General features: G+C 44.0%; 3 protein-coding genes across 4 annotated transcripts; 2 read left to right on the top strand and 1 right to left on the bottom strand.

The window, feature by feature from the left end:
* LOC110429704 (WD repeat-containing protein 48) lies at positions 3622 to 13330 on the top strand. The gene is made up of 18 exons (XM_021446066.1): positions 3622 to 3898; positions 4742 to 4874; positions 5029 to 5187; positions 5864 to 5926; positions 6002 to 6091; positions 6180 to 6473; positions 6594 to 6691; positions 8043 to 8078; positions 8164 to 8284; positions 8368 to 8604; positions 9055 to 9150; positions 9232 to 9297; positions 9474 to 9512; positions 9585 to 9719; positions 10001 to 10353; positions 11473 to 11566; positions 11996 to 12178; positions 12793 to 13330. The coding sequence occupies exons 2-18, from the start codon at positions 4776 to 4778 to the stop codon at positions 12889 to 12891; spliced, it is 2262 nt and encodes a 753-aa protein (XP_021301741.1). The 5' UTR covers positions 3622 to 3898; positions 4742 to 4775; the 3' UTR covers positions 12892 to 13330.
* On the top strand, positions 15362 to 21766 carry LOC8079860 (protein FAM135B). 2 transcript variants are annotated; one of them, XM_002442818.2, is made up of 14 exons: positions 15362 to 16156; positions 16592 to 16677; positions 17461 to 17615; positions 17694 to 17758; positions 17880 to 18066; positions 18795 to 19058; positions 19149 to 19282; positions 19369 to 19558; positions 19643 to 19702; positions 19784 to 20035; positions 20118 to 20376; positions 20455 to 20660; positions 20778 to 20828; positions 20971 to 21766. In XM_002442818.2, the coding sequence occupies exons 1-14, from the start codon at positions 15921 to 15923 to the stop codon at positions 21259 to 21261; spliced, it is 2436 nt and encodes an 811-aa protein (XP_002442863.1). In that variant the 5' UTR covers positions 15362 to 15920; the 3' UTR covers positions 21262 to 21766. The 2 variants fall into 2 exon arrangements, with proteins under 2 accessions (XP_002442863.1, XP_021301591.1); XM_021445916.1 differs by having other exon boundaries at positions 16142 to 16156; positions 17448 to 17615; positions 20971 to 21749.
* On the bottom strand, positions 23393 to 25156 carry LOC8079859. Its single transcript, XM_002441831.2, has one exon. It carries the CDS (start codon positions 24937 to 24939, stop codon positions 23686 to 23688), a length of 1254 nt encoding a protein of 417 aa, XP_002441876.1. The 5' UTR covers positions 24940 to 25156; the 3' UTR covers positions 23393 to 23685.

Here is a 25413-nt window from a genome sequence, read left to right as displayed (position 1 = left end):
TCAAGCTCGCCCAAATGTTCCACGCGCTATTAGGTGCTCTCCTAGGTGCGCTTATGCACTAGACGGAGGGGCACCACCTTGCCCCAAGGGGAAGGTAGAGATTAGGCAGCGTGCCTCATATCCAGGCTACACTACTTTAGGGAGGGATGGCAGGTGATGATAGAAGCAGGGAGCACACTCGAAGTAGACTAGTGGTGGGTGAGTTGGGAGAAAGACACGCTACAAGCGCAACTAGAGGCAGCGGTCGAAGGTTGGGAGGAGGAAGGGCAGAGGCAATGGGTGCGACGTTGCATAGACGATGGTGTATGGACTGGAGGAGATAGAGACAATGCCAGTGGGCATGGAGCATGGATGAGAGGAGACAGATGCGGACACGGGCAGAGTAATGTGGGAGGTGGATGGATAGTGTTGAATGAAGTGGTGACTTGGGTCAGGAAGGATAACGTGTATTTGATAAGATGGACTAGGCTTTTTAGGCCTTTTTTACAATTTATAAGTCTACAATATCTTTTTTTTATTATTTTATAAAATATAACACATGTCCATGTATAGGACACCTAGAGAATAGCTAGACATGCGTAAGCTCTAGGTGGTAGATCACGGATAGATAAGGTGCAATAGTAACTACTACTGCAAATTAAATAGCTGAAGCTCTGATCCATCTATGAGAGAGAGAGAGAGAGGCAAAGGCTAGGATCAAAGTGCTTGTTTTTCATGTCTTTTTCACTGCCTTGTGATGTTAGCTACTATTTGGAGGGAGAACACCTCTATGTGACTTAAACAACATGACACAGATTTACAACGAGAGACTAACCTGTAACAAGAGTAGATTTAATAGTAATAGTAAATGTTGGTGGTTGGTCACTAGTTATAACAGATTCATAACAAAATAACCTAATAACATAAACATTATACTTAGACAAATAATACTCTTCCTCAACAGGTGCACATAAAAGGACACCAAATTGTCAAGTGGTGACCGCTTCTGATATTTCAGCCAGTCTTCAATTGCCCATTATTCTCACTCTATTTGCCTGAAGTGTATATTTATTAAAATTTATGAAATGTACCTCATTAAGTATAATCACACTATACCAAATACATGAAGAACTGGAAACAAACTTGATCAATACAAAATTGATCTAGAGTACAATCAGATTTGAGTATATAGATACACATGTATTCAAAAATAAAAAGGAAAACCTAGTATGAAGTTGTTGTAATGGATCTAGCCCAAAATATATGTCTTTTTATTTATTTTTCTTCCTATCCAATAGCTTAACAAGGTCCAACAACTCAATTGACCTCCATCTAGGCATCACCCTCGAAAACATTTCATGTGGCTTTCGTTGCACTTGAAATCCCGTTCCCCAAATGTTAGCGGCTGCCAATAGAGCATGTGGTGGAATCCCGACGGTAGCCGGCTGCGGCGAGTGCGCATCAGCCGAGCGGCGGCGATACGAGAGACAGGTACCATGGCATCAAGCGTGTCTGCACGGCCCGAGGCCGTTGGGCGGGCGGCGAGCTCGCGAGGGGCCGGGGCTACCGAGAGCAATAGATGGAGTATTTTTTCTAGTTTCTTTTTTGTTATCTTATTCTCCTGTTACAGTCATTAAACCATGAAAAATTATATTTAAGAACATAGATGTAAGTTTTCCTCTCTCTATTTTCACTAAAAGCTTGTAAAATAGTACTATTCAAGTATTACTATTGTTTGTCCCTCATATTTTTTCACTTTACTATAAAAGCTACTCAACACACACTTCTTTGGTAGAAAACAATAGTCCACAAAAATTTAGTAGTTGTACTCAATTTTATAAGGAGCAATTTCATAAGGAGCATTTTTTCCAGAGTTTGGCCAATTAATCTGCCAGCTGATCTTCAGTAGTTGTATTCAATTTTGTAACGAGCAATTTCATAAAAAATGTTTTTTTTTCTAGAGTCCAACCAATTAATCTTCCAGACGATTTCTGATCTACTCCCTCCATACAAAATTATAGGCTTTTCCAAAAATCTTGGAGAGTCAAAACATTTTAAGTTTGAACAATATTATAGAAAGAATTATAAAGATTTATAAGATCAAGTGGATATACTATGAAAATATAATCAATAAAGAACCTAATAATACTTAGTTGGTATCATAAATATTATTATTCTGTTATATAAATTTGGTCAAACTTAAGATGCTTTGACTTTCCAAGATTCTTGGGATGACTTATAATTTGAATTGGAGTGAGCAATTCTTTTTTTACAGACCTATCATTAAAAGTATAAGAGCATCTTCAACCGTTTGGCAAAATTTGTTTCTCAAAGTTTATTGTTTGCCAACTCCGAAAATAATATGGGAGGAAAAAAATCTCATCTCCAACAACCCGCTAACGAAACAAAGACGCCCACTAAGCGAATAAAGAGCCCCATTAAGCATAAGGAGAAAGACCAATGCCAAGCATGGAGCCCGCGCACGTATTTGCGCGCTAGACAGGGAGATATGCCAAGTTAGAGCATCTCAACCGTTTGGCAAATAGGCTTCACATTCATATATTTACAAAAAATCTAAAAAACACATATCCCACGATTTAACAATTGGGCTTTTGCAATTTTGTTAACTTGGCAAATAGAGGGAAAGAACTCCATCGTGTCACTCGCGCGAAATCCGTCGCCCCCGCGCGTGGTCGCGCCACTACTCTCTCCTCCCGCCGCTAGATTTTCTTTTTTGCCAAGTAATTAATGCCAAATCATTGAAGATTGTCTCTTTTCACCTTTCTCATATTTATTTGGGACTTGGCAAATTCTCTTATTTGTCAAACGAATTATGCAACTCCAACTGGTTGACAAAATTTATTTCTCAACCTCTTGTTATTTGCCAACTCCTAACATAATATAATATGGAGAGGAAAAAACGATCTCATCTCCAATAGCGTGGCAAATTTTGTTTCAAAAATCCCGAAACCCGCTAACGAAACGAAGAGTCCCACTAAGCGAATTAAAAGTCCCGCTAAACGAACGAAGAGCCCTGCTAAGCATGAGAAGAAAGACTGATGCTAAACACGGAGCCTGCACATATATTTGCGCGCTAGACGGGAAAATATGCCAAATTAGAAAAATAGGAATTGAGATGCTAAACTGTTGGAGAGAGTTTTTCCTCATTTTGCTAAAAAAATTGTAGATAGAAAGTCATTTACCAAACTGTTGAAGATACTCTTAGAAAAGATGTGGAATTAAAATGTCAATCTGTTGAAGAGAGTATTTCTCTACTTTGGTAAAAAAATTATAAATAGAAAGTCATTTGCTAAACTATTGGAGATGCTCTAATACGTTAAATTTAGAAAAATATGAGCACCTAAATTTAAGTCCACCGGTAATTGTTTAGATGCGAAATTTTTTTGATTTCGCTACTATAGCACTTTCGTTTGTTTGTGATAAATATTATCTAATCATAGACTAATTAGAGTCAAAAGATTCGTCTCGCGATAACTGATAAACTATGTAATTATTAGTTTTTGTTTTTGTCTATATTTAATACTTCATGTATGTACTGCAAGATTTGATGTGACAGGAAATTTTGATTTTTTTTGTTTTTTTGGGTGAACTAAACCAGGCGAGGCGAAGAGTCATGCAGAAGCAAATAGAAACCGTATAGGCTCGAGGCTCGACCCTTGGCCCGCCGCCAGAACTCGTCTCGCCCGCGGCCGATCGTCTCCATCCGCTCGCCGCGCCGCAACCCGGAGAGGAGACTGCGCTCGGTCGAGCACCACCTGAGGCCCAGCGTCCTCGCGAGTCGCGACCAGCTCCGGCGCGGCGTCCGCCCTCTGTAGCCCCGGTGTCCCCGCGACCGTCGCTGCTGTCCTACTTCGCCACTCGCTACCTTGGCCGGCGACGAGAACCACCAGGACACCAGGTATTCCCTCCCCTTGGTCCTCCTTTGCTGCTGCGCGAAGCCGTGCGCCCAAACCTTAACCTAATTCGTAGGTAAAACCGTGCGCGCGCCCAAACCCTAACATACCATTCGCAATCGGATCTGAATCTAATTACAGGTGTATATGCATGTATTATGACTACTAACTTCGATTGCTTCGCAAAAATTATTGGGTGTACATGTGTACACCCATGTCCTTTACTGGGTCCGCCCCTGTGCTTAGTTTGTAGTTCAGCTTTAACAACTGATCGCTCCATCTCCACTGTTTTGAATCACCTCTGCTACCGATGAATGGCTTAATTCCCTCTGATTTTGATTTGGGTCGTGCTTGGCTTCCTGCTTGAGCGCACATGTTAGCCAGTGTTGCAGCTGTTGGTAGAATTTTGACTTTATTCTCTAGTTGTGAGTGACAGTATAGGCACACACAGACTTTAGATTGATGATGTGCCTTTTGCGTTGAAGTGCTCATTGAACCGATGCTACCGTTGTGGTAGTTAACTAAATTGTTTGGATACATATGTGAAGTTTTCAGCTGATAAGTTTTAGGAAATGTTGTTTTTGGCATTAAGTGATCTTATTATTATATGGGTGGCCCAGACTGTCTACTTCCGTTATTTTGATTTCTGAATTGCCACGTTTCACACGAGGGCAGTCATGCATGTGTGGCACTATAGATGTTGTTAGTACCTTCTCTATCTATGCACAGATTTTTCCGATTAGATACTTGCTGAAAGCTATTCATCTTGTGCTATGCTGGACAATACTAGCATACTGGTTATTTTGTGATCCTAGTTCCCTTACAAAATTTTTATCACTACTTTGTAGGTTTAGTTGCTCCGGGTTTAGATAGGTTCCTTCAATGCATCGTGTTGGGAGTGCTGGTAACACAGCTGGCTCGACTCGACCGAGAAAGGAGAAGCGGTTCACATATGTGCTCAATGATGCTGATGATAAAAAGGTATGCTGTCTATTAAAATAAGTCATCGTTGGTAGCTCTTTCAGTTTTGCCCCCCTTTAGAACTAGTTGCTCGTAGGTCTTCTATATATGTTTGAAACAATCCATATTCCACTCAAAGGTCTTGCTAATGCATTTATTTCTGTTTATTTTTCAGCATTGTGCAGGGATCAATTGCTTGGCTTATCTAAATGGTTCCACATTTAGTACAAGTGACTATCTTTTTAGCGGGAGTCGTGATGGTACCTTGAAAAGATGGGAATTAAATAATGGGGATGCAAGCTTCTCAGCAACTTTTGAGTCTCATGTTGATTGGGTAGGCCTTTTTCTGTTTTTACTCAAGTAGACTAGTTGTTTGAAACAGCACCAGTGCTTGAAATAGCCATTATGTTTATAAACTTATGTTTCTTTCAAATGTTCTCTCTGAATTAGGCCTATCATACCCATTTCCCCATCTATATATTTAACATGATGTCTGAGGTCTACTATTGGATCCAAAGCTTAGCATATTTTTTCTATTGTCCAATTGTCCATATATTTACCATCAACATTTTAATTGACATTTTGAGTTCTTTTTATTAACAGACATTCAGATTGATATGTTCAAGTTGGCTTCCATTATTTTCTGCCCTTCTTTACCTTTTCTTTTTTCATTCTTAGTTGCAATGTTTAAATCAATGCACCACTGGTTTATATTCGACAAAATTTAACAAAGGGCTAATGTCAAAGCAGGACTTCAATTTTTTTTTGTTGGCATATTTGCTAAATGCTTTGTTATTTCCTTTTAGAACAAAACAACATAACCTCGTAAAGATGAGTAATCACATGCTTTAGAATTAGTAGTCACATGCCTGGAAATTTGGGAAGGTGGTGGCAGTGTATTTAGACATAGCTCCTTGGGAGTTTGAAACTAACACTTAATTTATGTTTGTAAGTGGAATAATAGCATGGCTGGGTGTTTTATATTGTTTAAGCTTTTCTTTATTGTGCAGGTTAATGATGCCATTATAGTTGGAGAAAAGCTTGTTTCCTGTTCCTCAGACACCACAATAAAGGTTTGTTGCCTAATACTTAATCCTCTTAAATATTGATCACTGAGCGTGCATGTCTTTCATTTCCTAACTTCACAGGTCTGGAATTGCTTCTCTGACGGTGCCTGTACCAGGACTCTCCGCCAGCATTCTGATTACGTGATTTGTCTTGCTGCTGCTGAGAAGAATGTAATATTATCCACGCTTCTGCTTTTCTGTGGTATTTTTAGCTTCGTCATTTTTGGTTTTACAGTTTTTTTGTGCCTCTGAATTGTAGAGCAATATTGTAGCCTCTGGTGGCCTTGGTGGTGAGGTTTTCGTTTGGGACCTTGATGCTGCTCTTGCTCCTGTAGCAAAATCTGTGGATGCAAAAGAGGATGAGGTTCCTAATGGAAACTCTGGGCCTGCTTTGTCAACAATGTGCAGCGCAAATTCTAGTAGCAATATTGCTTCCTCTAATGGTCAATCACATGGGTACAATCCAATTGCCGCCAAAGGACACAAAGACTCAGTTTATGCACTGGCTATGAATGATACGGGAACACTTCTTCTCTCTGGTGGCACTGAAAAGGTATCGCGCTCTTCATCTAACAGTATAAAAATGAAATTTTTCTCTGTGATTAGGAGACCAGTCAACAGCCAGTTTCAGTAGGCATTTCCCCCCTTAAAGAACTCTTTATTTTATTTGCAGGTTGTCCGAGTGTGGGATCCGAGAACAGGTTCAAAAAACATGAAATTGAGAGGGCACACTGACAATATCAGAGCCTTACTTGTTGATTCTACAGGGAGGTTGGTGTCTAGGCATATGCTGTTCCAGTTCCTTGATGACATTGCTTAAACATTGAACCACATCTTCCTTCTCACTGCACACTCAACTTTCATCCTAAATGCTGCCATGATTATGTATCAGTAATCTTTGAGTTTACATATGTATGCATGTATTTACAAATTGACAGTTGTAATACCAAGACATTTATGTTTTCCTGGTTTACAATTTAGGCCCTGTTTGGATTCAAAGTATTTTTGGAGTTTTAGAAAAATGCCATGGTTTTGTGAAACACTTAAGTTTTGGAGCGCCATGAAGTGTTGGATGCAACAAACTTTTTGGTTTTGAAAATCATAATAGTATTTCTAAAACTGTAGTCTTTTTGGAGTTTGGTTTTGTGAAACACTTAAGTTTTGGAGCGCCATGAAGTGTTGGATGCAACAAACTTTTTGGTTTTGAAAACCATAATAGTATTTCTAAAACTGTAGTCTATTTGGAGTTTTAAAAACTCCACTCTACCTCTTATTTCTAAACCTTGGTTTTGCACATCTATGGGTTCTAAAACTGCATTTTCGTAATACTAGTTTCTTGATGCTAGAGCATCCGAACATGCACTTACTGTTCATTCATAAAGATTTTGGATTTGGATTTCTATTATTTGTGCATGAAAGAGAAGTTTGCTTATGGATGAGTTTACATATGTTGACTGCTGTAATACCAAGACATCTGTGTTTCCTGGTTGTTTACCATGCTAGTACTCAGCTTGCCTGGTTTACTGCTTGCTCAGAAATATTTTGGACTTACTATATGAAATCAACACCGGTGTTTGTGCAGAAAGAGAAGTTTGTTTATGGATGCATGGTTTTATAGTTTTATTTTTTTTTCTGGTCAGCAATCTTTTAGTGCAGTGCATGTAGGATAATGTTTGCTCCAGAAACACTATTTGGAGTCAGTCAGCACTTGGAAATAACTGTTTATATCATCAATCAGTTCAAATGAGGAATGTAACCGTTTAGATTGACATGTTAATGTCGATGGTGACATTAGTTTGCAGAGTCATGTCCTGGTTACCATCCAAGTTGAGTAACATGGCACATAATCCACTTTCATGTTAGTGCAAATGAGTTGATGTGGAAATGTCTTATCCGCTTATGTGACACATTATATAACTATATATGATGGTTAAACCATGGTGGTCTACCAGGACCTGGAGACAGCTGTTTTTTTTTCACATTTTAACCTGAATATGATTTTTGGATGGTCAAAATACTGTTTTTCTGGATGATAACACTGAGTGATCTTTCACTGTGGCCTATCTAGTCCTGTCTGCTTTCATCAAACCATGTGCTAATCATTTTTTAACAATGTTTTCAGGTATTGCCTATCAGGATCATCTGATTCCATGATAAGGTAAACACACAGCTCCAACAACCCAACCAGCATAAATGCTGTGATTAGTTTGACATCATAGGTACATATTTGAAATACTTTGCAGACTATGGGACCTAGGACAGCAACGTTGTGTTCATTCTTATGCTGTGCATACTGATTCAGTTTGGGCGCTTGCAAGCACTCCTTCATTTGGTCATGTCTACAGTGGTGGAAGAGACCAATCTGTGAGTTAAATTGTTTTGTGTGTATTTTTTAGTAGTCAATTTACTTCTTCATTCTGAACTTTTATGTATTCCCTGTATTGCAGGTATATTTAACAGATTTGTCCACAAGAGAGAGTGTTTTACTGTGCACAAATGAATACCCTATTCTACAGTTGTCTCTGCAAGATGACACAATATGGGTGGCAACAACTGATTCTTCTGTTTATGGATGGCCAGCTGAAGGGCGCACACCCCAAAAGGTCTTCCAAAAGGGTGGCTCATTCTTAGCTGGGAATTTGTCATTCTCAAGGGCAAGAGCATCTTTAGAAGGATCAGCACCTGTAAGCATGAGGGTTATCTTTTTTGGTCCAATTATATTTTTTTTGAAGACACTGTACCACGTGCCATGATTTTTGGGTTTCTGCAGAGACACCATTAAGTTACTCTGTTTACTAGTAGTATGAAATATACAGACCATAATATGGGTCTCTGTTGTGCATAGTTGACACCATACTTGCAGGTGTAGAGGTTATCTTGAACTTGTTTAAGTGCAATTTTTGGTAGTATTAATTGCATGGGGTCTAAAAGGTTCTGTAAATAAATATGCTTAAGCTTGAGATCTTTCCCAAGTGCCCCCAGTAGGGTTTTCTTCTCAGTCTAGTATTCTGATGATTAACGGTTTCACTTTTAACTTCTTAATCTACTTACTATTCGGTTGTTGCCCTCTAAGACTCTAGTGTAATTTTAACTAATGGTAATTAATAAGGGTTTGAGATCTATTTCATTTTTAGGTTCCTGTATACAAAGAACCATCATTTGTTATCCCAGGAGTTCCAGCAATAATTCAACATGAGATAATGAATAATAGGAGGCATGTACTGACAAAGGTGAGATTTTTTTACTCATCCTTTATTACTAAACTTCAAAGAGTGGCATCATGATATGTGCACTCATCTCCTTCAATGCAGGACACCACTGGTTCAGTCAAATTGTGGGAGATCACCCGCGGTGCTGTTATTGAAGACTTTGGCAAGGTTCTTGTTTGTCCTCAATTTCTTGGATGTTCTTCCCTCGGATATATACACATTGTTAAGAACTAAAATCTGCTCATTTGTATCCCATTTTGTAATCACAGCAGTTCTTACTTGATGGCCTTTTGAACTAGCAAGATTTCTGTAGAATGCTAAACTGCCTCATTTTGATTATGCAGGTTTCTTTCGAAGATAAGAAAAAGGAGTTATTTGAGATGGTATTACTGAAATGTCATGATTTCTATGTTTTATTAAAAAAATTGCTGTGTAATTTGTTAACTGATTATTAGGTAAGCATACCTGCTTGGTTCACCATGGATGCTCGATTAGGATGCTTGTCTGTCCACCTGGATACTCCACAATGCTTTTCTGCAGAAATATATGCGGTTGATCTAAATGTTGCTGGAGCACAAGAAGATCTCAAGGTTTGTACAGCAACATATCATTATGTGTACTGGTTACATCTGTTTTCACACTTCAGTCTATAGAATTTTGTTGACCCTATGAATTCTACTGTTAAGAGCGTAAGAAAGATCTTTTTCTTCGTTGATGGATCTTTAATTCTTATTTGCTGAATAGTATTTATAACACATCAATAACAAGCATTTTGGCAAAACTATGGTTGCTGCTACCTACATTTCAGTGAAGTGAGATACTGAGTCTACCTAATCTCATCTTCTGAATGGTTCTCCTTATAATTGTGCAGATTAATTTGGCTCAAGAGACCCTTCGGGGTTTGCTAGTTCATTGGAGTAAAAGGAAGCAGAAATCTAGTTCGCACAGCTTGCCTAATGGTGATAGTTCAATAGGGAAAGATGTTCCGTCAAAAGACTCACCCCGGTCAAGATCTGAGGTGGATGATGCCACTGAAAATCATGCAACTCATGTGCTTCCATCATTTGAGTTTTCTACAGTTTCACCTCCCTCAATTATCACGGAAGGTTCTAGTGGAGGGCCTTGGAGAAAGAGAATTACCGATTTGGATGGAACTGAGGGTGATCTTCCATGGTGGTGTGTGGACTGTGTTACTCACAATCGATATCCAAAGGAGAATACAAAGTAAATGCTCAATACAATTCCTAATTTCTCCTCAGATGATATTTTTCCTTTGATATATGATATATCTTAAACTTCGTTCGTTATCCGGAAGAGATTAGTTTGGAACATAATAGCACCCTTCTATTTTCTAAATTTTAAATTCATGTGTTTTTTAAGTTCATGGTAAACGACATGTCTTCAAAACAGTTCAGTTGGTGAGAGCTTTCATAGTATTTCTATCTAGCTGTGATTATATGCTACTTACAGTAGGCTAACTTAAAGATATTGAACTTCTATTTTTGAATGAAGTATTCATCTTTGAGGTCTGGTAACTACATAGGGTGTGTTTGGTTAGCCTCCAAACCTAGCTTTTTGCTTGAATGGGTCAGGTTTATGGTGTTTGGTTGCCTGGCCAGTCCCTGGAGCCAGGCTCCATCTGGCCTACCGTACAGCCAGGGCCAGGCCCAAGTAGAAACACCAGGTTGGTGTTTCTTCTGGAGCCAGGCTCTGACTAGCTCCGTGATTCATTTCCGTCACCACTTGGTCTTTCACTCCCGTTCTGTTTCACTGCTAGTCCTCTACACCGGTGGTGACCAGTCATCCGTGGTGGTGTTCGTTAAAATGTGTGAGAGCCGGTAACCATAACAGAACAGAGAAGAGGTAATTTTGTACAAAACAAGATAGACAACAAAACACACCCAATGGTAGCCAGGCTTGTACAATGCACACAACCAAACAACTACGAATTGGCCTAGTTAGAACAGGCTAAAGCTAGCCTGGCTTAGTTTTGCTAGCCAGGCTTGTATTGAAAACGAACCAAACACACCTATATTACCTTATTCAGTCCTGTTAGATTTTCCCCTGCACTATATCTTTATACAGAGAATCACATGTAGACTGGCCCTGGAGCTTTGTGTAGCCCAAACAGTCGGATAGTGAACTATTGAAAACATGTGTGCACAAATACATGCATCAGCATCCAATATGGTTTTGTTTGTGCACTACTGGACATTTGAGCTACTGAAGATTAAAGATGCTCCCTGGCCCCTGCTATATAAATGTGATACCGGGTGCCCTATGTAACCATTGCTTTCATGGATTATTTCTTCTTCTGATGTTTATTTTCTTTATGTAATGCAGATGTGGCTTTTATTTACATCCTGCTGAAGGCTCGCCTGCGCCAAACATAACTCAAGGGAAGCTTAGTGCTCCACGGATATTGCGAATTCATAAGGTAAGAGAGTTATCTAAATCATTGGTCCACAGCAAATGCAAGATATCATCAAATGGTCACGGTGAATCCGAGCACACAACATATGGTACAGGCGGTTGTTGGAGATGGATGGAAGAACCAGCTTTTTGGTGGTGGTGCTTGGGGGGGGGGGGGGGGTAGAACTTTGTTAGTAATCTGGTTTGCAAAACAGCTAACTATCTACATGTTTGCATAATTGCATTAGACTAGCTAAGCATATACCGTTTTGCGTGCAACATTAAAATAGTGATGCTTCAGGACACTAGATTTGAATCATTCAGATATTTATGGAATTATGGCTTGACTGAATAGCATAGAGTAATTTGTTGTCATTACAAAGGAACTTCTGTTATTGTAAAGTCACCTTATTTACTCCCTGAAAGTTTACAGCTATTCCATTTCGTTATACAGGTAGCTAACTATGTGGTTGAGAAACTTGTGCTTGACAAACCGGATGGAGGCTCTGATAGCGCGTTTGTTATGGGATTGAGTTCTGCTCAATCGCAGCTCTCAGCGCTAGATAGTTCTTCGCGGCTTGGACTAAAGTCATGGCAAAAAACAAAGCCATGTATTGAGATATTGTGCAATAACCAGGCAAGTTCTCTAAATATAGCTATTGCATTCTATAGTTAGACACATTTTTAGCTACATTATGAACAAATGGAAGAATACCCTGGTCCTTTTTTCTGTAGGAAAAGAAAGTTGCACAACAAACTACGTACAACAAGCTTGCGTTGCCATAAGATATCAATTGATATTTTTCACCATTTGTTTCCACCTTTGTTAACTGAATAGATTCCTACGATTATGGTGCTACTTTTAGCTCTCCATGTTTTCAAAGTTAGCTGCAGTGTGTAGACACACCTTTTGAGCAGAATCCAAATCCTAAGCTGGTCAAACTCTTTAGTTTTTGAGTAAATTCTGCCATATGCTCGTTAAAAATATATCTTCTGTTCCAGTTTGAACTCATAGTTAATAGAAATATTCCTGGGACTGTATTTATTTGTCTCATATATTTCCTGATATTCCCATGTTTGTAAATAAGCCCTATAGAAATGTATTTGCAGTAAATTTCCCTTAAGAATCTAATGCTTATTCCATGTTCTTCCCCTACTGTTCTTGATTTATTTATGTGGGCTGCATTATAAAGCATTAATTGCTTCGTAGTCTGTCTTTTGCTGTTGCGCTAAAGTGTTCTCTGTGATCAGGTTCTATCACCAGAGATGAGTTTGGCTACAGTGCGAACATATATATGGAAGAAGCCAGAAGATTTGATTCTTCATTATAGAGTGGTCCAGTCGAGATGATCACGGCTTCAGATGTACATGCTCACATGGTTCTCCAGATATGTTCAGCATGTCTGCACGATAGATGGTTTTGTTGAAGATACCCTTGGCTTAGAGAGGAAACCATCATCTCACTGAGGAAATATTTTGCCCTTGTGCCCCCGTAGCCGTTCCCAGAATCCCGACTTGTTTGCATCTTTGTAAAGTTCCTGATCTCGCCCTGGTAGTAAGATGTATCATAGCACAGGTATAAGGTTCTCTGCTGGCTGCCAAGCTTGTAAATGTAGAAGATTGGGTGCTTAATAAAGGTCAGATGGATATGTTTTTCTTTTTTTTTTCGTTTTTCTTTGACAACGTTTGTAAGAAAAAAAAAGGCTGATGCTCTGCTCAGACCGTGGCGTTCCGACGTCGATTATTGGATTGGATTTAACCCTGGCGCATATGCTCTTGGACCCTGTCACCCAGGTTTCTAAAGCTGTTTTTGGATCGAATTTTTAGACGCATGTATGGAGTATTAAATATAGACAAAAATAAAAACTAATTGCACAGTTTGGTCGGAATTGATGAGACGAATCTTTTGAGTCTAGTTAGTCTATAGTTAGACAATAGTTTTCACAAACAAACGAAAGTGCTACAGTGTCGCGATTTTTTTCATTCATGAACTAAACAAGGCCTATATACTCCATATTGAAGTACAGATGTAGAGTTTCACGGCCTTCTTGAGAGCAACTCGGCACCGGATCTTGTTGCCCTGCCGTGCCGGGCGCTGCAGTGTCCGACAGGCAACAGCCCAAGAGCGATCACTCTCACATTCATCCACAGAGACAGAGACAGTCCACAGGACACGACACTACCGGCTGTCCCGCTGGCATATTCCCCGGTCCAAATCTCTTCAATCAAGCACAGTGTGTGGCCGTCGCCTGGCACTGGCAGAGCACAGTCGCATCACGCGCGGATTGGAACCGGACCCTGTGACACGGAGCATGTTCTGGTCATGTGCCTTGCCCCGAGGCGGTGTCCGGTAAAGCGCCGGCCGCCACCAACCGGACGCGATCATCACCGCCGCGGATCCCTCCGACCGACCGCCCGCCCGCGTCCGGATCCGGATCCATCTCGCTCTCCTCTGCCTCTGGCTCGATCGGCGCGGCCGCGGCGGCTCCCTAGACGCCCGGCCCAGCGCCGTCTCTCTGCCGAGTGGGCCAGCGACCGGTGCCCTGGAGGTATCGTACTATACGAGTGAGTACTCGACTAGTTTGGGACTTGGGTGGGTGTACGTAATACCTCGGTACCAGTGGCGAAGCCAGATCTAAATTCATAGTGGTGCACAGCTAAGGAGACATTTATAGTTTAGTAGAAATATATGGTGAAAATTTGTTTAGCTAGTGGAATTTTTTTAGGTGCATTGGCACGAGGCAAGCTGTACATAGCTTCGCCACTGCTCGATACGTACAAATGTGTGCTAGAATACCTCGCCGGACAGTGACGTGTCGACAAAGTTATCCAGGCAGAAAAAAAAAAGGACTGAAGAAAATCCCTTTCGCTTTTGTTTCTTGTTTATTATCTGCTTTTTCTATGTTTGATTGACTTATGACCCCAACCGTTGTATAGGCCTTTTTCCAAAAAAATTTTCAAATTCTCTGTCATATCTAACATTGTGACACATGCATGGAACATTAGCTATAGATAAATAAATAACTAATTACACAGTTTACCTATCTGCAAAACGAATTTTTTGAGTCTAGTTAGTCTATAATTAGACAATATTTTTTAAAAACAAAAGAAAATACTATGGTGTCTATTTTGCAAAAATTTTGGAACTAAACCAAGCCGTCCTGCGTAATTTTTTCTTTTTGACTTATGTAGTATTTTTCATTTTTATTTATTAATTATTATATATTATAAGCTAATTAGGTTTAAAAAATTTGTAACCGAGCCACGCAAGCAGCAGCGCCATCAGCTGCGACCAGCCACGTCAGCACGTGGGCGGGCCCTGGCCTGGCCCACCAACTCTGCGACTGCGGGCCCACGGGCGGAGACTCCGGCGGCGATGGTGTCAGTCGAGGACTCGGGACCGTGGACCACTGACCAGCGAACCGTCACCGCCGCTCCGCACTCAGGGGCCCACCGCCACCGGGCCCCGGAAAGCGAAAGCGTCATCCTACGGACCCCGCTTTCCGGTGGAGGATACTACTGCATACCGTGACGACCCTGTAGTAGTAGACGCTTTCCAGGAAGGCGGCTACCACCGACAGGTGGGCCCGGATTACCCCGCCCCGCCCTAATCCACCTACCTGTACAGCTACGGCCATCATCATCACCCCCTACGGATTCCCGTCCGCACGTGCCGCGAGGCGAGCTCGCGTCGCTGACCGGTGGGTCCACGTCGTGCCGAAAGATTCCGCAGCTCCCGGGCCCCGCTGCACCCGCGGCGCCACCTGGCAGTGAGACGCAGACGGGCATTAAAATCCCCGCACCCACCTGTCTCCTTCCTCCTCTCTCTCTCTCTCCTCTTTCTCTCTCGCCTGCTCCACCACACCGCTTTGCCGCTCCGACCGATCTCCCCGCACGCTCCGGCGAGCGTGGGCCCACCGGCCGGAGGGCCATACGAACATACCCCTACGCCGCCGCCGCCGCCATTAGGTGTCACCCGTCCTTGCGCCGCCGCCGCCGCCGCCATCCGCAGCCCGCAGCCTTCGAGTTCCGATCTGCGAGCTAGCGATTCGCCGCTGAGGAGTGGGGCCCGTCCCTCCGCAGCCGAAGCCCAGGGCCGCCGCAGCCGCAGCCGCAGCGCAGGCCCAGGCCACACGCGTCATCCTCGCGCCGAACGACACAGGTGGAGCGTGGTCCACTCCCCGCGCGCGCGCGCGCTTCGCCTCCGTTGAAACCGCGCCTCTGCTGGGGCGAGTGTTCTGGAAGCTTCCAAACCCTAGGGCGGGACATCGACTGAGACAGGGAGAGGGAGGCCGCGGAGCCTAGGACTCGCCGCCCGCGGGGATCGAGGGAGTGATGCGCGGATCGGGGCGGCGGGCGCGGCGCGGAAGCTCGGCCGCATGAGGTGCCTCGTCGGCGGCGGCGGCGTCCAGGACAGCCCGCGTGGAGCGGCCAAGAGGGTATCGCCGGCGTCGTGGCGGCTGGACACCGCCGCGGCGGAGGCGGACGCCGGGGGAGCGGCGGCAGCGGCCAAGGGGCCCAGGCTCTGCTTCAGGCCGCGGGACGTCATGGAGACGGTGCACGAGGTGGCCATTTACATCCACCGCTTCCACAACCTCGATCTGTTCCAGCAAGGGTGAGAATTGCTCGTTTTATGTTTTGTTTTTTTTTTCCTAGCGAAAACTTTTCTCGGGTTTAGTTTCTTTACTGCCTTTTAGGGAGAAAACATGAAAAGTTTCAGATTGCTTTGAGGTGAAGGGTACGACCGCTACGCATTCCTAGGCTAAATGTTTGGATTTACACGAGCATTCCGGCGTTGCTTTCCTTGTCTTTCTCGTTCGGTCGGTTGTTTCTAGGCATTTTTCCTCGCAGATGAGGAATTCTGAATTTCCCAATGATTTTGTTCCCTTCAGTCCCTCAGTGCAGCTTTGATCGTGAGTTATGTGCAGACAATTCTCACTAATGCCGCATGTGAAGCCTTTTTTATCACTTGTCTGTGTAGCGTAAACGTTTACTGTATATTTTTCTTTCTTGTGATGTGATTGTGAAATGATTTTTGGATCATGTGCAGATGGTATCAGATGAAGATTAGTGCAATGTGGGAGGAAGGTGGCCACAAAACACCGGCTTCGCCTGCCAGGGTCGTGCAATATGAAGGTGTGCATCTCTCTGGCACTGAATAGCGTGATTTCATCTTCTGGTCCCATATCCATCATTTTCAACATGTGCTTGCATTGGAAGCGAATGTTTAGATTGGTACACGTGCTAGCATGCAGTTAGTAACTGCATGATTGTTGTCCGTAGTAGTACCAGAACCTATCTGGACCATGTGGATACTGAAAGCAGAAACTTATGCATTTACACGGCAGTATACGTTATGATTTTTCAGAGGTACCCTGCGTCTAGAGACTACCATCTTTGTTTCCATCTAGTTCTACTTTGATAACATCAACAAGTTTGTCGCGCAGCTAGACACGGAACATAACTGTGCAAGCGTGTCATAAATAATATCCCCTTGTTTCTATACTTGCCATGCGTTACTTAGAGCATATCTAACAATCCCAACAGTTTTGTAAATTCTATATTCCTTTCGTTGTCACCTCAATAGTCAAATTGTGCAAGCTCAAGGATACATTTCCCTTTCGTGTTAAAGTGATGATGATGATGAACTACGGAAAATTGAAAACACAACTAAGTATGACCATGAGGGAGCGCCTGTCAAACTTTTTGCTGTGGGGTTTGTGGAGAATGTGAACACATTTGCACTGGATCATCTCTTGAACTTGTTTAACAATGATGTAGTCTCCAGATCCCTTTTTTGTTGTAAATTAGAGAAGTATCTCACGGGATTTTGGTTGCTGTTGATCCTATTTTTCAGTCCTCTCTGTAGTTGTCAATCTTTTAGCTAATAGATAATGACATGGTAGGTGGATTGTGCAGCTTCTGATGTTGGTGCGGACGATGCATTGGGCATTTGGAGAATAGATGACGCCGACAATAGCTTCCACACACAGCCGTTTCGGATCAAGTATGCCAGACAAGATATCTATCTATCGGTTATGGTGTCTTTCAACATAGTAAATAGTGAAGAGGAGGTTGGCACTTTGACATATCACCTTTCTATTTTATTAAAATTACTGTACCCTTATTACAGTCTGGTATGTTTGTTCAAGGTTCCAGCGGCTTCGGCTGTGATGTTGAAGTTTGAGCTGATATATGCCCCAACCCTAGACAATGGGTGAGTAGACAATTTACCACCTGTGCTCTCTCTTACAAGACTTTCTGTATACTAAAGTGCACATGTATGTACAAATATCATTTTGCAATACTGACCATCCTTTTGCTTTTCTGAGTTCTAGGTCTGAGCTTCAAGCTTCTAGTGTCACATCTTCAGCAGCTGTGCATGAATTTAGGATCCCACGCAGAGCGCTCCTGGGTCTACACTCCTACTGTCCAGTTCACTTTGATGCGTTCCACTCTGTGCTTGTTGATCTGACATTACACATAGTGTACCTGAAAGCTGGTGCAATTAAATCATCATTGAAGGTACACAGGTTTGTGAAGCTTTAGCTTTAATGTTCTTTGAAAATGGCGGTCCAATGCATGCTTTTTATGTTGTAACTACCTAACAACTTGGATACCGTGAATAACCTTTGTCATGTCCATATAAAACCGTACATTGGAATGTTTAGCTCAAATCTAGTGCTATTACAGATTGAAGCACTTGGAGTTTGAATGCACAAATAAAAATATTATTTTTTAACACTCCCGGCACAACTCTTGTGGGATGGGCTGGGAACACGTACTGGCTGCAGAGATGCAACTCTGAACCTTTTTAACAATCTTGTAATGCTCAGGAGTTGTTTGAAATAAATGTCTGAGATCAAACTCTATAGTTTCTTCTTTTTTCTCGAAACCGCAGGTGAGCTGTGTTTCTTTGTACTAAGAAGGGAGTCATCATGTACTCCCTCCTTTTTCCAAATTGTAAATCGTTTTAGATTTGTCCCAAGTCAATGCAATATCAAAATATATTTTAGGGTGTATTTAATCTAATGAATCCGGTTTGATGTTGTAGTTTTTTGTGCATTTTTCTATAAACTTACACTTAGTCAAAGTTGGAGAAATTTGACTTAGGAAAAGCTAAAACAACTTACAATTTAGACCGGAGGGGCATTGATTTCCCAATAATTAGGCCCTGCAGTAATTGAATGTCATGTTTTTATTCTATTTTGTTGAACATTGAGTAAACTGTAAAAGTGGCATTTTATTTGCAGGTACCAGACCAAGGTTTAGGTCCTACATCATATAACATTGTTAAGGCATTATTAACTTCTAGAAAAATGTTGCTTGAAGAACTGAACAAAATCAGTGGTGCTATTGGTAAGGCAGTCGAGGATTTAGATGTTGCTGACTTGAATCTTGGTAAATACGAGTCATTTAATGCATCAAAATCTGGACTATCAAATTCTAGTAAAGTGTTTCCTACAACTGGCAAGGGTGTGGGACAGTTGGCTGGAATTTTACATGACTTCTTGGAGGTATGCTTCATTTTATGCTTATGATCATCTTGGATATATTAACGATAAGAAAGTTGTGGATTTAAAATGTGTTATGTCTGGCTTCTGCAGAGACCCAACGATATGGTTAATGGTACAGATGATTCTATGCTGTATACTCTTCCCCAGGAAGAGCTGTTTGAACTGTTTCTAACTCTGAGTAGCCAGCTTTCACTTCTATGGAATGCATTCTTGAAATTTCATAGGCAAGTGTTCTATTGATTTCATCATGTACTTAAAGCAATCATACATTCTATGTTTGCCATGTCCAATCTTCTCTTGATCTATTCAGGCTAAATAAAACAAAGATATTGGATTACTTGCACGATGCTTGGGCTATTGACAGGAAGGCAGAATGGTCAATATGGACTGTTCACTCAAAAATTGAGATGCCTCATCGCTATCTGCGGAGTATGACTGATGACTCATCTCACCGTCATTCCCTTCTTAGAGGTTCTGTCTCAAGGAAGTTCCATGACGACGTAATTGCCTTCGCCAAGAAGTTCTATTCATAACTAGTATTTTATCAGTTTTATCTCTATTTAACAGTCTATATATGTGTGCAGCCCGTACAGAACTCTGCTTCACGGGCAGAACTACACAGGAAAAGCATAGCACAAATGAAGGTTTGACACTGTTCTGTTCTGTAAGAATAGTTGAGTGCAAAACTTGCCCCTGAACATGTACTGTTTTGATGCATTTTGCAGATCAATACGCAGGCTGTTCAAGATATGCAGATATATGCTGATCCTTCACGTGTTCCTGTTGTTCTTATAGAACAACATGTCATGGTTGTTCCACAGCATACTTCCAGCAAGGATCTGGCTTCGAATACTTCTGAACAAAAGGATACTATTGTGCTACCTAAACTACAAGGAGAGTCTCTGGTGCCCAAAAGTAGTGCTGGTAAAAAAAGTGGACGCATCTTGCGAGCTGTCATTTTTGTGCATGGTTTTCAGGCAAGCTCCATACGCCTCTTTTATGCTTGATCTGAGTTAAAAGTAATACTTATCTGAACCTTACTCTGATTTGAATAAACAGGGTCACCATTTGGATTTACGTCTTGTTAGAAACCAATGGCTTCTATTGGATCCTGGAGCTGATTGCCTAATGTCTGAGGCTAATGAAGATAAAACATCTGGAGACTTCAAAGAAATGGGTAGCAGGTTGGCTGGGGAGGTAGTTGCCTTCCTGAAGAAGAAAACGGATAAGCTTTCAAGATACGGAGGCTGCAAAGAGCTGAAGTTAAGTTTTGTTGGCCATTCCATTGGGAACATCATCATTAGAAGTGCCCTGGCAGGTCTCTTCCAACTTCCCTAACAAATCCTTTCAAGAATCTGATAGATATATTGCTGATTTTTCGCCCCCTTCTTAACAGAACCTGCATTGCAACCATACTTGAAGAACCTCTACACTTACATGTCAATATCAGGGCCTCACTTGGGTTACTGGTACAGTTCAAATTCTTTGTTCAATTCTGGACTCTGGCTGCTGAAGAAGCTCAAGGGTGCACAATGCATCCATCAACTAACTTTCAGTGATGATCAAGACCCCCAGAATACGTATTTTTATAAGCTTTGCAAGGTACGAAGTCTCTGCTCTGGAGTAACTTAGTCCATTCAACTTGTTGCTGATTTCTGCTAGATTTTATTTACATCAAGATGAATTTACGTTTAACTATTATTGTTTTTGTTGGTACAGTTGAAAACATTGGAGAACTTCAAAAATATCATATTGTTATCATCACCACAGGTTATTCCTTTTTCTCATCTCTAATATTAATTTACTTGTGTATGCGGAATTTGTTTTGCTGCATTAAATGTTTTATCCTCTATATATAGTCCGTATAGCATGTCATGACTTGTGAGCAATGCACATCTTTTTGTTCTTCCAGGATGGCTATGTACCATATCATTCAGCAAGAATCGAGCTCTGCCCAGCTGCATCAGCAGACACCTCAAAGAAGGGTGAAGTCTTCACAGAAATGCTCAACAACTGCTTGGATCAGATCCGTGCGCCCTCATCCGACACCCGGACATTCATGCGCTGCGATGTGAATTTCGACCAGTCCAACCAAGGGCGAAGCCTGAACACCATGATCGGCAGAGCAGCCCACATCGAGTTCCTGGAGACTGACCTCTACGCCAAGTTCATCATGTGGTCCTTCCCTGACCTGTTCCGATGACAGACGACACGGCTTGTCTTTGTAATACTGCCACATACCAAACCAATAGCGCACACTACTGAGTACTGACCAGGCAAGGAAAACTAAGCTTGCATAAAGTTTCCCACCAGAATCCAACACCGCGACAGGCAGGTAGCACTGTAAAGATCCTAGAAGCAATGATTTTTCCAGGTTGCTAGATCCTATTCTGTATAAATAGTTGATTCTTTTTTCACTTCATTCATAGTGCTGTAGATGTGCACCTTTGCTGTGAATTTATAATCCTTGTCGTCTGGTGTATTTAACACTTTCAGTTTAGGATGTGCTGACAATCAGTGAGCTTATGTCCAAATAAGCCTTCTTTTTCTTTTACTTTTTTGATTGATTTTTAGTCACCTCCGTTTTTGTGAATGCTGTAAAAGCCTGCAACCTGCTTTGTATTGTACTGTACGTGCAGACGATCAGCCTGTCTGCCCTGGGTGTTGGTATACTAGAATATTTGTTCTGGCGTCCTGCCATAGCTGGATCTGCATGTGCTTCTAAAACTGTTTCCTCATGCCGTCCGTGTCTCGTGCGGTCAGGCTCGTGTCAGTGCTGCGTATGTGCGTGACATGCTGGCTTTTCCGGTGGCAGCCGAGACCACATGGACCTGTCCAATTCTGGTATGCCATTGACTGTTGAAAAGCAGAGATTGTTGAACCTTTCAGCACCGGGTCAAGGCGACGAAACGGTGGGGAGACTCCACAGCCGAACCCGGTCGTCGTGCCGACCTCCGGCGGTGACCGGTGATGTGAGAGCGAGCTGTGTGCCGAGGACCGGGAGTAGGCGCCCTGTCTGTCGCCGCCGACGGACGGAAACGTGACGCCAGGGACCGCGGGTCAGGTCGCCATTACGGCGACCAACAGTAGCAGCCGGCCGGCCGGCCGGCCCAGGGACGTGGAGAGGGACGGCATGTTGCTGTTGCTGCTGCTGCAGCACCACCAGCTGGGCGAGAGAACCTACCACTGCTGAACAGAACAACCCCCTCTGCTCTGACCAAGAACGATTCTGCAAGGGTCCCCGGAGGACAGCTCACGGCGGCAGTTACGGGGATCACAGTCTCAGGTTCAGAGACCGGTGGATGCTGAATTGGCTGATGCCCAAACGAAACAGAGAAGCTTCTCCTTTGTGCATGCACGACTCACAACGCTGCTTTTAATAAAAAGCATCCGAAAATGTGAGACGAGTAGATGGGAAATGTTTGACCATCAGCAGATGATGTTGGATTCCAGCTGCATTTCAACAAATTTAGCTCGGTATGAAGACGACCTTTCCTAAGTTTCTGCTAACTACAGGTGTCAAATCTAGCAGAAAACAAAGGTGTACGAGGCCGTAAACGCTACGGATCAGCAAACGTGGTGATTGATTGGACATTTCGGAGTGCCCAAAGAACAAATGGCGGTCGCATTTCAGTTCAGCGAGAAACGGCTGGTGTAGCTGGTTCAACGCTTGTTCAGGACATATCAGTGTTATCTCCTTTCTTTTCAGAGGCCTTGTTTAGTTCGCAAAATTTTTTGTTTTTAACTAGGCTCAAAAGATTCATCTCACAAATTACAGGTAAACTGTGCAGTTAGTTTTTATTTTCGTCTATATTTAATGCTCCATGCATGCGACCAAAGATTCGATGTGACGGAGAATCTTGAACCCAATCAATTCATCGTGAACCCAATCAAACATAATTTCTTCTAACATGGCATATTTTCCAAATATCATCGCAAATTTTCAAATTCAAATCACATAGAACATGTGTGACAGCGTTGTAATCTTCAGAAAGCAAAACATACGAAAGATACCAAACTGTAACCGGCAATTTCAGTTTACAGAAGAAAGCTCGCTTCCCCCATTTCCATAACTCGTGGAGTACATCAAAGATCACATGTCTCAAGTGATCATGAACAACTTCAGAGCACAACGAGACTATATATTCTACCAACATTCCTTGCAAAGCAACTTCCAAAATAAAATCTTTGCAACCCAAAAGATGCCAAGCCATCTCAGATTATTTTAAGCGGCACAATCAATCAAGGGAGAAAACTACCTTCCCCTTGTTCCATCTTATAACGAGATCAAATGCTACATTTCTGAACGATCTTGTAGAATAGAACTCAAGAAGTACTGTAGAACATAACAGGTTAATCATTAATCGGCCACTATGGCTAACAAAAATTGGATGAAATATTATATATATACCAAATGCAGCATCAAAAACATGGGAACTAAGCAGCCATCTTTACATCATGATGGCCACATTCAAATCCCTTCTTTACAAGAAGATATACGTACTCAATATGACCAGAAAACATAAACGAGCAAACCAAGAAGCAAGAAGAGCTACCTACGGTCGCCGCCACAATTGCCCAATTGCAGGCAGGATTTCGATCGGTGGCGGTGTGCGGGCGAATCAAATCAGTCGGCATTGTGCATGGATGAATCGAGGCCATCGACGCGGCTGCGCACAATGCGGTGGAACACCTCGCGCACCAGCCTTTCCAGCGGCTCCAGGCCGTCCCTCATGGCTTCACACACGGCGGCGAGCTCGGCGGCAGCCTCCCGCACGTCGTTCTCCCTGTCGCCGAAGAGCGGGATCGGCGCCGCGTCGATTGCCTCGGCGAGCTTCTGCGTGGACTTCTCGAGCGAGTGGATCTCCTTGAGCAGGCCGCAGGAATGGCGCCTGTCCTTGCGCTTGCCTTCCTCGGCGAGGCGTTCCTGCAGGGCGAGGAGAGGCGGCGCCCAGGGGAACGAGGCGCGAGGCGGGGCGGCTGGCAGGTGGTAGGTCTGCAGCGCGTTGCCGCGGTCCGGGCACGGGACGGCGGCGACGAGCGCCCAGGCGGTGAGGTGGAGCACGCAGCCCATGGAGTAGACGGGCGCGGCGAGGCCCGCCTCGTGCGCGCGCGGCGCGGCGAGCCCCGCCCCGATGGCCTGCAGCTGGCGCGCGGCGGACCAGGTGCGGGACACGCTCCATGACAGGGAGCGGAAGTGGGAGGCGGACGCGGATGCCGCGGCGGCCGAGCCGGCGGTGCGCGACGGGGAGGCCCGCGCGCGGCCGAAGGAGCGGTTGCGGTGGGAGGAGAGGAACGAGGCGACGCCGCCGGCCCCCGACGCGGCCGCGGCGTCGTCGACGAGGAGCGCGGTGAGGTCGGTGAGCGCCTTGCGCGCGCGGCGTAGCTGGCCCTCGTGGACCTCCCCGGGGCACCTGAGCACGGACGCCGCGATGTCGGCGAGGCGCTCCCAGCGGCGGACCTGGTCGACGCCGTCGCGGGCCGCGTTGCAGACGTCGAGCGCCTTGACGGCGCGCTCGTGAAACTCGGCCACCATCCTCTCGGCTGCCGCGGGCAGCTGCGCGCCCGCGCGGCGCCGCGCCTGGGCCACCACGACGCGGAACTCCTCCTGGCACAGCACGAACGCCTCCAGCAGGCGGCGGATCCACGCGGCGGAGAGGAACTCCTCGCCCGCCTCCGCCGCCGCCGCGTCGCCGGCACCGGCGTCCGCCGCGGGCAGCAGCTCCGCGAGCGTCGACGCGACGTGGCGCTGGAACGCCTCGACGTCGGCTTCCTCGCCCGACGGCATGATTGCGGTGGTGGTGTCCCTGCGGAGCGAGAGCAGCGAGCGGCCGAAGGAGAAGGGCGAGGAGGTTGAGCCCTGGTAGTCCGTCACCGGCATCGCCCGGCGATCCTACTCGCCGCCGGCCCGGAGCGGATCTCGTCTCTCGTCTGTCTCTCTCTCTCGCCTGAGCAAGCAAGCAAGCGGGCGGGAGGACGAGCGGGGTTCGCGGGCTGCCGGGTGCGCGCCCGCTAGTGGCGTGGCGAGGGGCGAGGGGCGCTGGTGGCGATGGGGATGTGGGGTGGGGGTTGCCTCCCTCGAGGACGAGGACGATGGGGAGGGGGGTGGTGGGGAGGTTTTATACGAGGCCGCGAGATTAGGGAGGTGATTATTATAGTTTAAATTAAGCGAGATAATAATTAGTTAATTTTAGGAGAAGAAGAGATAGGCGTGTGAAAGTGCTTGCAAATGGAAGGGGAGAGGGGGGGAATGCTTCTGCTTGTTTTGTTTATTTATAGCCTGGTTTGCTGCTGGAAATTCTTCTGGACTTGGAAGGAATGTTTTTGTTTTTTGTTTTTGTTTTTGTTCTTGTTC

The sequence above is a fragment of the Sorghum bicolor genome, chromosome 8 (assembly GCF_000003195.3).
Source record: "Sorghum bicolor cultivar BTx623 chromosome 8, Sorghum_bicolor_NCBIv3, whole genome shotgun sequence".
NCBI classification, from domain to species: Eukaryota; Viridiplantae; Streptophyta; class Magnoliopsida; order Poales; family Poaceae; genus Sorghum; species Sorghum bicolor.
The sequence above is the reverse complement of the archived record's forward strand: the minus strand, read 5'-3'. Positions and strand labels throughout refer to the sequence as shown.